The 14,478-nt window shown below is 42.7% G+C and overlaps 1 protein-coding gene across 5 annotated transcripts in view; it reads left to right on the forward strand.

Annotated features, from left to right (window-relative positions):
• Window positions 1-14,478, forward strand: part of NOXA1 (NADPH oxidase activator 1) — a 46,130-nt gene that overhangs the window by 17,400 nt on the left and 14,252 nt on the right. For all 5 annotated transcript variants that reach the window (XM_072431335.1, XM_072431340.1, XM_072431338.1 and 2 more), the window contains exons 8-9: window positions 13,264-13,301; window positions 14,195-14,333. In XM_072431335.1, the coding sequence (XP_072287436.1) occupies window positions 13,264-13,301; window positions 14,195-14,333 (177 nt within the window). The remainder of the gene's footprint in view (window positions 1-13,263; window positions 13,302-14,194; window positions 14,334-14,478) is intronic.

A 14,478-nucleotide genomic window follows, 5' to 3' on the forward strand; every position in this document is an offset into this window, starting at 1 on the left:
CACCACAGACCACAGCAACAGTGCTGGCGCACAAAACATCTTGGTCTGGCCCTTCACACTGGACTACACCCAGCTCTAGATGCCAGTTACAAATGTGGTCCACGCTCCATCTCAGGGGCCACCGCCTACTCCTGATGCTGTTGCTGCTGCCTGTCAGTACTCCATTCAGTTAAATTTTACTACACACTTCTGGGTGGGTGGCATTGACAATGCACTACACCCAGCTCCAGATGCCAGTTACCAATGTAGTCCACGCTCCATGTCAGGGCCCACCGCCTCCTCCTGCTGCTGTTGTTGCCGCCCGTCAGTACTCTATTCACCTAAATTGTATTACACACTTCGGGGTGGCATTGACGATGAACTTCACCCAGCTCTGGATGTCAGTTACCAGTGCAGTCCATGCTTCTTCTCACGGTCCACCACCTCCTCCGCCTGCTGTTGCTGCTCCCAGCTGTCAGTACTCAATTTACTAAAATTGTACATTTCTGAGTGGCATTGATGATGCACTACACCCAGTTCTAGATGCCAGTTACAAATGCGGTCCATGCTCCATCTCTGGGCCCAACGCCTCCTACTCCTGCTGTCGCTGCCGCCTGTCAGTACTCCATTCACTTAAATCGTATTACACACTACGGGGTGGCATTGACGATGCACTACATCCAACTCTAGATGTCAGTTACCAATGTGGTCCACGCCCTTTCTCAGGGCCCCCCGCCTCCTCCTCCTGCTGTTGCTGCCGCCTGTCAGTACTTCATTCACTTAAATTGTATTACACACTTCTGGATGGGTGGCATTGATAATGCACTACACCCAGGTCTAGATGCCAATTACCAGTGCGGTCCACACTCTGTGTCAGAGCCCATCACCTTCTCCTGCTGCTGTTGTTGCCGCCTGTCAGTACTCCATTCACTTAAATTGTATTACACACTTCGGGGTGGCTATGATGATGCACTACACCCAGCTCTAGATGTCAGTTACCAGTGGGGTCCACGCTCCGTCTCACGACCCACCGCCCCCTCCTCCTGCAGTTGCTGCTGCTGCTGCCAGTCTGTACTCCATTCACTAAAATTTTAAATTTCTGGGTGGCATTGATGATGCACTACACCCAGTTCTAGATGCCAGGTACAAATGTGGTCCAGGCTTCGTCTCAGGGCCCACTGCCTCCTCTTGCTGCTGTTGCTGCCGCCTTTCAGTACTCTATTCACTTAAATTGTATTACACACTTCGGGGTGGCATTGACAATGGACTACACCCAGTACTAGATGCCAGTTGTGTAGAGAATAGACGCAGGGAGAGACATGTAGTGTGACGGGGACAGTATAGATATTGTTAGCTGTATAGTTCAGTGTTTTGTTTTTTTTTTAATATTTCTTTATTGGCAGAAATAAAAATACACATACATACAAAACAAAATCATTGGTATATCAGTACAAGCATATTCTGCCACTCCACCATTTTCCATTTTTCCAAACATAATAGTCGAATCAACAAGATCAATAAACTGTAACCAATAAGAAAACATAACAAATGGGTAAAACACATGAAACAAATAATAAAACCAGTTATTCTAATAATAGCATCAAAAACCAGACGCGTCACCACTAACACATCTTTACAAAGAATTTGAAGTATACAATACTAATAGATTGAATATCCATAACCATCCATCTTTGGGCCCCCAATAGGTGGCTAACCCTGCCAGATTAAATATGAACTAAGATTTGCCCAGGTTTCTAGTGTCATACCAAACCGTATGACAGAAAAGCTCAATTATGATGTTAAGTTGAGTGGGTGACAAAGTATATTTTAAATACTGCATCCAAGTGTCAAAGAATTTTTGTGTATGGGTATCACGATGTTGGGTGGCCTGGAGGTATTGTAAGACCGTATGACAGAAAAGCTCAATTATGATGTTAAGTTGAGTGGGTGACAAAGTATATTTTAAATACTGCATCCAAGTGTCAAAGAATTTTTGTGTATGGGTATCACGATGTTGGGTGGCCTGGAGGTATTGTAAGAGCTGAGAAGTAGTGGGAGGGAGTGGTTCAATCCATGGTTTTGGTATGAATTTTTTAGCAGCTAAGAGGCGGAAATGCTCAAATTTAGAGACTGATGTTCATGTTTGTGTCTTGGTATGAGACGACAGCCTAGAAGCATCATGGAAAAGGGCTAAATGCGGATATACTGGTCTAGCATGCCCTGTAACCAAATGCATAAAATAAAAAACTTTTTCCAAAAACAAGAAATAACAGGGCAATTCCATAGTGCATGTTCCAGAGGAGCCTTATCATATGCACACTGCAGTAAGTCTAGGAACAAGCACACTGAACTTAAAGGGAATGTCAAAAGCATAATATGCCCTGTGTACTATTTTAAAATGTACCTCACGCCATTGTTCGCTGACCAGAAACCTTACGAACTCAGCACCATCTACTATCCTGAAGTTCCAAGGTGTCTGATGAGGGAAGATCCAAAAGAGAAGCCCATTTTGATACAAATGACGGTTTTGCAGGGGTGTAAGTGGTACTTTCCATTAAACGATGATAAAGATGGGATATGTAGTATTTAGCAGAGGCCTCACCCAAAAGGTGTAAAATCGCCTGTGGTAGTGAAAAGGCATAGGGAGGGGCAGTGAATTCAAAAAAGGTGAATTTCACCTGTAAATAGTATAGGAAATGATGAGATGGTAGTGAATATTTAAGTCTAACCATTTCAAATGGGAAAGACCTATTAGAGTCATCTAGTAATTGACCCAAGCTTCTAAGACCTCTGCCATCCCACACTTCAAATGCTTTGTGAACCAGGCCCTGGGGAAAGCATGGAGTGGACCGCAGGGGGGTGATAATGGTGGACCCAATGTGGTAGCCATAAAGTTTCTTAATTTCTCTCCAAGTTACCAATGTATCTCGTAATAAAAGGTTGCTTTTAAGCTCATGAGGAATTAGTGATAATGGGGTGTTTAAAAGGCCCAAGAGGGAGTAAGGCTGTACTAATAGGGACTCCAAATTAGTCATCGCATAATGGCGGGTATAATGCCACCAATCCTTTACATGCCTGAATAGACAAGCTAAATTGTACTTTCTTAGATCAGGAAAGCCAACTCCTAGATTCTGTTTAGGCAGAAACAATTTGATTCTAGAAATTCGAGGGGGGTTTACCTTGCCAAATAATCGTACCAAACGACGAGTGAAGTTTTTGAACATCAGCATGGCGTAATAGAAATAGCCATGTCTGCATAGGGTACAACAGTCTAGCGAAGCTAATCATTTTAATGAGATGTCAGCGACGCATCAATGACAATGGTGGACTTTTCCATCGCCCCAGTTCCTCAAGAATTTTTGTTATAAATGAAGTGTAATTCAATTTTTACATGTTGGGAGTGGTTTGTGACACTTTTACTCCTGAATAAGTAAGATATGATTTAGGTAATTTAAGTCCCCATCTCTCTACGCAAGACCACAATTCCTTAGACGGAACAGGGGAAAGACATAATAATTCACTTTTCGTATAGTTAATTTTAAATCCTGAAAAGGTTCTGAAATATTGAATGTGGTGGAAGATTTTAGGCATATCTTTGACAGGATCCTTGAGGAATAACATAATGTCATCCGCAAACATGGCAAGACTAATATGTTTACCCTTTATCTCAATCCCCTCGTGTATCTTAAGGTCTCGAAAAGACCTAGCTAAAGGCTCAATAGCCAGGTTAAAAAGGAGTGGAGACAAGGGACAACCCTGTCTCGTCCCTCTGCCCAGCAGAAATATTTGTGAGGATACCCCTGCCATATGCACTTGGGCCCTTGGACTAGAATACATAGATTTAAACGAATTTCAATGTGACCCCTAAATCCAAATGTTTTTAAAACCATATGCAACAAGGACCATTCCACACTATCAAAAGCTTTTCATCATCTAACGCCAGCAGAGATGACGATGCTGGGAAAGATCCATCCAGCCTAGCTTGTTCCAAAACCATGAACACCTTCAGGATATTAAATGGTATACTTTCCTAAAATAAATCCTGTCTGTGCAGGACTGACCAACCCAGGAAGAATTTTAGCTAAGCGGTCTGCTACGATTTTTGAAAATAACTTCACATCCTTATTCAACAAAGAAATAGGATGATAGGAACCAGGATCTAATGGGTCTTTATGTTTTTTATTAGAACCCTAATAAATGCCAGATGTCCAGATTCCAGGTATGAGGCATGGGAATACATAGAATTATACAATGCTGTCAGCCAAGGCGTAACCTTAGTGGCCAAGATTTTATAAAACTCAGATGGCAGGCCATCTGGACCCTGTGCCTTAGAGTTAGCTGAGCTACTAATAGCTCTTGCCACTTCCTCTTCAGTTAAAGCAGCAGTCGCCAACCTTTTCAGGTCCACGAACCAGTAAAATCACCGGCTCGCAACCGCACATGCTTGGGGAGCCGGGTGTCACTCAAAGGGGGAGAAACCCCCCAGAGTGACGTCATTATGACATAACTCCGCCCAGTCTCCCATCACAGATATGAGCCTGCAATGGGAGAGTTGGCGGGTTTTGCCCAGGGACACAGCCCGCCCATGTTCCTCAGCCTGGGAATTGCTCGGGGGACGTGGTCCGTGGGTTGCTTCTCCTGACCCCGCTCGGGGTGAACCGACCAGAGCCACGGACCCCCAAAATTTTCTTGTGGACCACAGATTGGCGACCGCTGAGTTAAAGGACTATTCAGACAACCTATTTAATCCTCAGTTAGCTTCGGAAGACCTACGTGATCTAATAAAGCCTTCCCTTGGACTATATCATTATTTTGGGAGGTATAGAGTGCTTCATAGTTGGCCGCAAAAGTAGTAGCTATCTCCTTAGGTGATTTGTGAACCACCTGACACCTGTCTCTAACAGCTGTGACTCGGGGGGGAACTCTGAATCCTTTTGCAAGATTGGCCAGTAATTTTCCAGAGTTATTGCTCTTTTCGCTTGCAGCAAAGACTCCTTATTCAGTAGAGATAAGGACGATTTATAAACCATATAAGCCTGCCTAGCCTTAGAGCAAGTACCAAAGTGCTTACATAGGGTCTCTTTTTTAGTTGAAGTAACATATCCGATTATTTTACCACGTATACCACTTTGGCTGCATCCCAATACAGGTGAGGGTTGTCCTTATGGATAGCAATATGATAGTTATAGTCTTGCCACCAGCACTGTAACTGTTGTTGGAAGGATTCATCCTTGGCCAAATAAGCGGGGAACCGCCTTACGAACTCGGTTTTATGAAAAAAACCATCTGCCAAGGTCACAATGACTGGGGCATGATCGGAGATCACAAGGGGGTCCATATCAGCATAATTAATTTCAAACAATAAATCATCCGAAACCAAAATAGTATCTATTCTGGACATGGTTGATTGAACCTGAGTTACGCATTAAGTCCTTTTCCAAAGGGTTAAGGTGCCTGTTAGACCAGTCCCTGTAACAAACAAAAAAAAACATTTTATCATTAGTGGACATATGGCTCTGTTTAGGTGGTGGTGGGAGTCTACCTTCCACTGAGCTGGTTATTGCATTAAAATCACTGGCTACAATCAGAGGCGATCTGGGAAGTGTTTACACCGTGGCAAGGAGATTATTGTAAAACAGCAGATTATCAGAACTGGGACCATAGACCACTAGCAAAGTTAGTGCATGGGCTTGGAATTGGACGTTTAGTGACGCCCATCGAGAAAAGGCACTCGGGCTTTGCAACCTGTAGCTGGAGCCCCCCCACCTCACCCACCCAATCTCTGGCCATCAAATGAAAGTGAAGATTAGAGGTGAGTCTCCTGAAGAATGGCTATATCCGTTGCAACTTTTTTAGATGGCGTAGGATGGTAGTACGTTTGTTGGGTGACTGCAGTCCCTTAACATTCCAAGACAGAATTTTAATTCAAGGAGGTCGGTGGGGAAAGAGAACTGTAATATCTGGAATTATATACTAAAACAGTCCTGTGCCATCGTCCCAGTCGAGCAGTGGCACAGAGCAGTAGAATCCTTCCATGTGTAGAAAAAATTTCAAAAATGGAACCAGGATAGAAGAGGTAGTGAAGCATCTGGTATCAGTGATAAGGTGAGCATACCCAAAAAAAGAACAAACAACAAAGTAGTTGTCCCATATTATATTACTATTAGGCGACTTTTTTACCAATGTGGGATTCAACAATAAAAACAACAGGAAAGAAAAGCAAATCTCAATGCATTGCAGTGAAGAGGAGAAAATTAAACGTGTAGTGTGAGCAAAAGTAGACCACCAGCTCCATTTAGTGGTCAGCGCAAGCAAACTGATCAAAGATAGGCTCCTTACGAAATTCCATAATGAAATTTTTAGTAGTAAGGTAAAATAGGTACAATGTATACTTAAGATTTTGGGGACAAGGGTGAGTAAATTGTTGCCGTGGGGACTTGTTACCAGGTGAAGAGGAAGGTGTAGGGTGACGCAGAGATTTAATATTCTCTGCAGCTTCCAGAGGATCTGTAAATCTCTTAGCTTCCTGGTCTGGAATGAATATTTTAAGCACCGCAGGATACAGTAGAGCAAAGCAGAAGTCTTTTTAAATTAGCTGCTTGCAAATCAGGGAAAAGGCCCAGCGTCTTTTGGTAGTTTAAGCTGAGTAGGCAGAAAACAACATGACTCTATGCTCATAAATACTGAAATGGTCAAACCCTCGATATGCCTTCAGGATTTGAAACTTGTCATTAAAATGATGATATTTGACAATAACCGGTCAAGGTAGTGTTTTGTAACGCTGGAGCGGACCCAATCTGTGTGCCCTTTCTGTTTTCATAGGTTGTTCTAAGCCCAAGGCTTTAGGAAGAGTAGTGGAACATATTTTATGAAGATCTGGAGCTTTATAAGACTCAGGGATCCCAATAATTCTCAAATTGCTGCGGCGGTCCCTATCTTCTAGATCTATAAGCTTGTCTTGCAGCTGTTGGTATTGTTCCCCCATTTTTTGCTGTTTGTTACGTGTACTGAGCAGGTCATCTTCCAAATCACTTATACGCTGCTGCATGGCTTGTATTTCTGCCCCATGATTTTGTACCAGTTCAGTTATGGGCTGTGGATGTACTGCTAAAGCTTCCCTAATGTTTAATAGTAATGTTGGTTGGGGGTGCTGGGACACTTCTGAGGCGATTTGCTTATAATCTGGAGGGGAATTGGTGAGTAGGGCATTCAGTCCTACCTGGGCTAGTTGCTGCTGCCTCGTGGTCTGATGTGGCGTGAGCCATGTTTGCTTGTGCTGTCTTCCGCGCATTTTACTTCTGCTCAGTGCGTTTGGAAGACTGGGAGCTGGGTATGAAGCAATCCATCGGTCACCTGGGACCCAGAGAAAAAAATTGCGGGATTTCTACACTGCAGGGTGAAGTCAGAAGAGAGGAGGAACTAGATAGAGCTGGAGCCGCGACTCACACCACTCTTCACATCAGGCGCCGAAACCGGAAGTCGTTCAGTGTTTTATAGGGCATTTTCTTTTACATGCGTTACTAGCTAGTCAGTTTTGTTAAATTGTCAGCAGTCAACACATTTAGCGCAAGTTATATTGTGTGTATTATACACTTGCTGTTCAGTGACTGCACATGCACTGAAGGTACAATTGTGGTTGCTTCTACTTGTAGTGCCACGCATAGCTAGTCAGTTTTGTTAGCAATTGTAACTGTCAGCAGTTTTGTTAGCAAATGTAATTGTAAGCAGTCAGCACATTTAGTGTAGTCTAAATTGTGTATTAGTGAAGACACTGTTAGTCATCTTTTTTTCACACTGTACATTCACTAAAGCTAAATAAAATCATTTGCAGTTCCTATATGTTTGGTACAGTTAAATGTCTGGCCTACTATAAAATAAATACAGATATTTCAGTGTTTGATACCTGTTCCTATTTACCAAAGAAGACCATTTGGTAAAGTGAAATTTTTGTCCTTCTATAAAATAAATACAGATATTTTAGTGTTTGATACCTGTTCCTATTTACCAAAGAAGACCGTTTGGCACAGTTACATTTCTGATGATGGACTACACCCAGCTCTAGATGCCAGTTAGCAATGCGGTCCCTGCTCCTTCTCAGGGCCCACCGCCTCCTCCTCCTGCTAATGCTGCCGCCTGTCAGTACTCCATTCACTAAAATTGTATTACACACTTCTGGTTGGCATTGACGATGCACTACACCCAGCTCTAGATGCCAGTTACCAATGTGGTCCATGCTCCGTGTCAGAGCCCACCACCTCCTCCTGCTGCTGTTGTTGTTGCCGGCTGTCAGTACTCTATTCACTTAAATTGTATTACACACTTCGGGGTGGCATTGATGAAGAACTTCACCCAGCTCTAGATGTCAGTTACCAATGCGGTCCACGCTTCGTCTCACAGTCCACCGCCTCCTCCTCCTGCTGTTGCTGCTGCTGCCTGTCAGTACTCCATTCACTAAAATTGTACATTTCTGGGTGGCATTGGTGATGCACTACACCCAGTTCTAGATGCCAGTTACAAATGCGGTCCATGCTGCGTCTCAGAGCCCACCGCCTCCTCCTGCTGCTGTTGCTGCCGCCTGTCAGTATTCCATTCACCTAAATTGTATTACACAATTCAGGGTGGCATTGACGATGCACTGCACCCAGCTCTAGATGTCAGTTACCAATGCGGTCCACGCTTTGTCACAGGGCCCACCGCCTCCTCCTGCTGCTGTTGCTGCCATCTGTCAGTACTTCATTCACTTAAATTGTATTACACACTTCGGGGTGGCATTGACGATGCACTACACCCAGCACTCCATGACACTTACCAATGCAGTCTCCCTGGCGGTAGCTGACCCACGCTCTGTCAGCACTCCATTCACTTAAATTGTCTTACACACTTAGGGGTGGCATTGCCGATGCACTACACCCAGCTCTAGATGTCAGTTACCAATGTGGTCCACGCTCTTTCTCAGGGCCCACCGCCTCCTCCTCCTGCTGTTGCTGCCGCCTGTCAGTACTTCATTCACTTAAGTTGTATTACACACTTCTGGGTGGCATTGACAATGCACTACACCCAGCTCTCCATGACACTTACCAATGTGGTCTCCCTGGCGATAGCTGACCCACGCTCTGTCTCTGGTCCTCCATCCTTTTGCCTAATGTCACCACGCTACTTCTTAACAACTTTATGGGTGGCATCCCTAACACATGTCATCCAGATCATGATGCCAGCTAGCAATGCGGTCTCCTGCTGTTTTGACAGCAGAGACTGCTGCTAGTGGGTTAAGTTCACACGTAGCACCACCCTTTCTCAATGCCCTAATGTTTATGCTGCCTTCTGTACCCTGTCCATCACGCAAAAATCTTATTTGCCTGGCATTTTCTGGAAAACCACATGGTCTTTTGGAACTTTTGTATTGTTCTCTTCTCTACCACTTTCTGCCACTAATCTCTACACATACCTAGCAAGCTTGGTGGTTCTAACTTGTATGGGGGCTTTGCTATTATTGTTGAAAGTCGGCTCCTTGACTTTAATGGCATTCGCAAAATCGGTTCACCGAACTTTCGCGGACCCATCGGAAGTTTGAGGAAATTTTCGCGAGACTCAGAGGCCTTCTCGCTCATGCCTAGTGGTGTACCCCTGGGTTTAGTGTTGGGACCTTTACTGTTTATAAATGATATAGAGTTTGGGATTAAAAGTACAATTTCTGTGTTTGCAGATGACACTAAACTATGTAATAGAATTAAGTCCATACAGGATGTCTATATTCTACAAGCAGACCTGAATATACTGTTTGATTGGGCAGCAAACTGGGTGGCAAATTACATTTCTTATAGATAAATGTAAAGTTGTGCACTTGGGGGCTAACAACATGCATGCTTCATACTGTCAAAGAGGAATGAAGTTCAGTGTTCTCCCCTAAAATCTTTTTAGCCAGGTGGGGGGAAGCTGTAGCTGGGTGGTAAAAAGTGGGCAGGGCAAGACATGGCAAATTTAGTGCTCCCAGTTATTAATGCCACATGTATCCAGTAACCCCTATTATTGTGTCAGTGTTCGACCTACCCCCTATACTTTGTTTCAACTTTCTAACGTCTGGTAATATGCCCAAACTGTTCAGTGCTGTATATTTTAATCCAATTGCCTAGTGTTCCATGTTTTAATTGATTAATCCCTTGTACTAGTGTAATATTGTTATCAATGTGGTGTAATAAGTTAGGCTTAGTTCACATTAGCAGTAAAAAACTGGGCCATTTACCCCTCCTGTGTGACTACTTGGCAACTGCTAGGGATTGGTACCCGGTAGTAACTGCTAGGCACTTGGGTTTGGTAACAGGCGGTAAGTGCTGGGCTTTCAAGCAGCAGTGCTTCCTGGCAAGAGAAAAGTGAGGGGTAAATGCGGCAAATGCAACCTTATTGCCAATGTGAATTCAGCCTGACTTCAGATGTCGCCTCCTATCGCTATATATAGATAACAAAAAACTTTTGTCTGTCCATGAACTGAGCCCCGTGCATCCCACGGTTGCTCAGATTCCCTCTTCTTTCCAAAGCTCACTGTTCCATCAAGTGCTGATCTCTTTGGGCATATGTGATATTGAGCATGTTTTTTACATTATAGGAAAGCCCCTGATTATGTGTTCCCGATGTCAGACATGCGCAAAAGGAACAGCCTACAGCCACTTGGAATATGTGACACAAATATCCCGGGAGGCTGCAGATTTACCCTGCAGTCATTACCACCATGACAGTAAAGACGGAAGGGTAGAAGTCCTCCCCCAAAAAATAAAAAAAAAAACACATCACTGTCCATATTCTATGGGCAAAAAAAACTGCAAAACAGGTGAAATTTATCCACCCGCATTGTAATAGCTGTGTGTGTGTAAAGTCCGCTTGATATATTCTGCAGCCTAACAACTCACTGTGATCAAACCTTCATATCTCCTAAATTGTTGGTACACAAGGGACTCTCATAGCTACTTATAACTAAAATTTCTTTAAAGAATATCAAGATATGGGAGTCACAAGTTTAAAAACTTGTGGGGATTGAACATTTGGGTTGCTGTTTCATAAGAAAGGGCACCTTGAGCCCTTTTTTACCTACCTTTCACAAAACTATATTTGTAATGCTATGCTAAATTTTCTGCTTCTGTTTCTTGAACCCCAATTTATCTGGAATGGGGAGGTGCAGGAAACTGAAAATGTATTAGCATGGCATCATAAGAACATAAAAAACCTCTGTCCATAATTCATGCTGCCCTGTTACAAATAACTGTCTGCTTCTCCAACTTAAACCCTAATTTTGCTAGAACAGAGAGGTGCAGGTAAAGAAAAATATACGTGTAAGAGGGGGAAACTTTCATCACCATGGCATCATTACAACATTAACTCTGCCCACCCAAACACACCTCCCTGTTACACATGACTGTACCCTACCAGTACCTGAACCACTGTTTGATTTTGATGAACAGAGTTTTTTTTATGTTCCAATGATACCATTGTGAAGAAATTTTTGGGGGTGTTAGCCATAAACTTTCCCCAAATGTTTTCAGTTTCCTACTCCTCCCCATTCCAGAGAAATTGGGGTTACAGTGTTAGAATCTGGGGGCTAAATTACTATTATTATGGGGTCCCCTGTGCACTCTTAAATTTTCAAGTTATTATGACATACAGTTTAGAAGATTTGAAGGTTTGTACACAGAGAGATGGAAGGCTGCAGAATGACATGCAGTTACACACAGACTGTTCTGATGATGTCATCACACATTGTTACATTGTCACAGAAGTTTGGTTTTTTTTCTTCAGAAGACTCAGCACAGCTAGAGAATAGGGGGGGGGGGGGGGGGGGGGGGGGGGGGGGGGGGGGGGGGGGGGGGACAGCCTGTGTCCCCATCCCATCATAGCTGTGCTGATTCCCCGTGGCCTCTTATCAGCAGCAGGAATCCTCTGAATGGAAGACAGCTGAGAATGAGCAGCCTCTCCATTGTCTGTTCAGAGCAATAGAGCTGCTGATAAGTACCGGGCAGAGTGGGCAGGGCAGCTAGGCGGCCTGCCCACCAAAAACGGGCTGGGGAGAACTATGCAGTTGGGGGGGGGTCAGAAATGGAAAAGGATCTGGGAGATCTGGTAGATCATGGACTTAATAACAACATGCAATGCCAAGCTGCAAGATCTAAAACTAGTAAAGTACTTTCTTGTATTAAAAGATCAATAGACTGCAGAGATGGAGGCATAATCCTGCCCCTGTACAAAGCATTGGTCAGACCACATCTGGAATATGCAGTCCAGTTTTGGGCACCAGTTCACAAAATGGACATTGTAGAAGTGGAGAGAGTCCAGGGAAGTACAACTAAACTAATAAAAAGAATGGAGGAGCTCAGCTACAAGGAGAGATTAGCTGAACTTAATCTATTCCCCCTTGAGAAGAGACTTTTAAGGGGTTAAATGTCTATATATAGAACGCCCTTCCAAAGTTTTCACTTTGAGATCATTACAAAGAACAAGAGGGTACTCTTTGCATCTAGAGGAAAAGAAGTTTAAGCTCCAGATAAGGAAGGGATTCTTCACTGTAAGGTCTGCAAAAATATGGAATTGGCTCCCTCAGGAAATAGTTTCAGCAACTATATAGATTGCTTTAAGGAAAATCTGAATGTTTTTCTAGAAGCACAGAATATACCTGGGTATTAGGGCTTTAAAGTAAAAATAACAATGACTGTTGATCCAGGGAACATCCAATTGCCTCATGGAATCAGGAAGGAATTTTTTTCCCCTGTTGAAGCAAATTGTTCCAGGGTTTTTTTTCCCTTCTACTGGGCCAACTATGTCCAAAGGGTTATATATCTGGGTTATGTTTATTTCCCTAGTGGTTGAACGTGATGGACTTATGTCTTTCTTGAACCTTACCTTCTATGTAACTATAGTGATGATAAGTGTTTTGTTCATTACAACTTTTTGGTATTTGAAAGAGTTCGGAAGAATAAGAACACTAATCGGGTTTACTTGCATACTGTGTCCACATTGGATAGATATAGTCTTCATTTTCAGAGTGGTCTCCTAAAAAGGAAGGAAGTAAGCAGAATCTCGCTACTGGTGACACAGGCAGGATTAAAAATGTTTTAATGATTAGATCCTTTAGTAAGGTTAGCCCTTGGACAGGTCACCTTTGCATTCTGTGTGTTTGCAGTCATAGGAAGTGAGAAGAAGTCTTCCCAGACGAAAATTATTTTGGTTCAAGTTACACCTTACCAGGATACCCAATAATTTTTTTTCTCCTATACTCTATAACTTTGTTTTCTTCCCATACAGAAGCCTGGGTTTTATGAGCCATGCCAGGAGGCCATGGAGTAAGTATTTGTTCTTAACCTCCAATTTGGGGATAGTTATCTATATCTAATACAAAAAATTTAAAATCTCACTCGCGTAAGGCATTGACCAGCCAGGTGCATTGTGAGGACTAGGTGAGCTTGGTTGCTTTGAGTGACATATTGTGTGTCCAGGTTTAAAAACTGTTAGATTTTGTTATATTTGATGGTCAAATACTGTTTAGGAAATAAAAAAGAATGTAGATTGGGCCACATTTTTTGGGGGAAAATAATGTTTCATAGTCAGAATTAGGGAGTAGCAAATCAGAATTAGGGAGGAGCAAATCTTTCTCAATGTTTGAAGTTTAAACTTAGCAGGGAACCCGTTTTAAAGTATGTGTGGTGAAAACTCGTATTCAATTCTGGCCACTTATAGGGTCAATAAGCCAAATTTTATTAAACATGATAAAATGGACAAGAGGATAAAAAAATTTAAAAACAAAAAAGAAAAACCCATCTTTCATGAATTGTTAAGTGAATTGTCAGCTCTCTCTAACATCTCCAACACACTTTTAAAAAATGACTACTGTCAGCCCTCCTTGGTAATACAAAGGTGGCCATGACATACAATGCCTAAATAAATTGAATTTTTGATGTAGCTGAGTAGGGGGAAAGGACTATATGATGTAATAAAAGATGTTCCTTGCAAAAATCTGCAAAGGTATTTCTCTAAATTTTGGTGATTTGTGAATTTCACAAATCTTGGCGATTTGTCACAAACCCCTGGTGACTTCATCCCTAATCAGAACATCTGTAAATAAATGACTAAAGTTAGTATTTTTTGAGAATAGATTAACATTCTTCCTATTGCTGTTCTTAGAAAATCTGCTAACTTCTAAAATGCTGATGTAATTTCTATTTTGTAAAATTAACAGAGGTCGAGAGGCTGGATATCATTGTGTATTAGTCCACTATTATCCAGAAAATGCTGGGGAGGTGGCTGTAAAGGCCAATAGCATAGTGTACATTCTGAATAAAGATGGAGAATGGGCTACTGCCATCCATGACGGCCAAGTAAGTAAAAAAAAAAAATATGATGAGACTATGATGCTACAGAAGACAAGCATAACCTCTCCCTTGGTGTGGACCTAGGGTTAGATTTATTTTTATATGTGACCAGCTTGCATGCTAGTAATTTTTAAGTTTAACACTGGAGAGA

Source organism: Pyxicephalus adspersus, chromosome Z (genome assembly GCF_032062135.1).
Source record: "Pyxicephalus adspersus chromosome Z, UCB_Pads_2.0, whole genome shotgun sequence".
NCBI classification, from domain to species: Eukaryota; Metazoa; Chordata; class Amphibia; order Anura; family Pyxicephalidae; genus Pyxicephalus; species Pyxicephalus adspersus.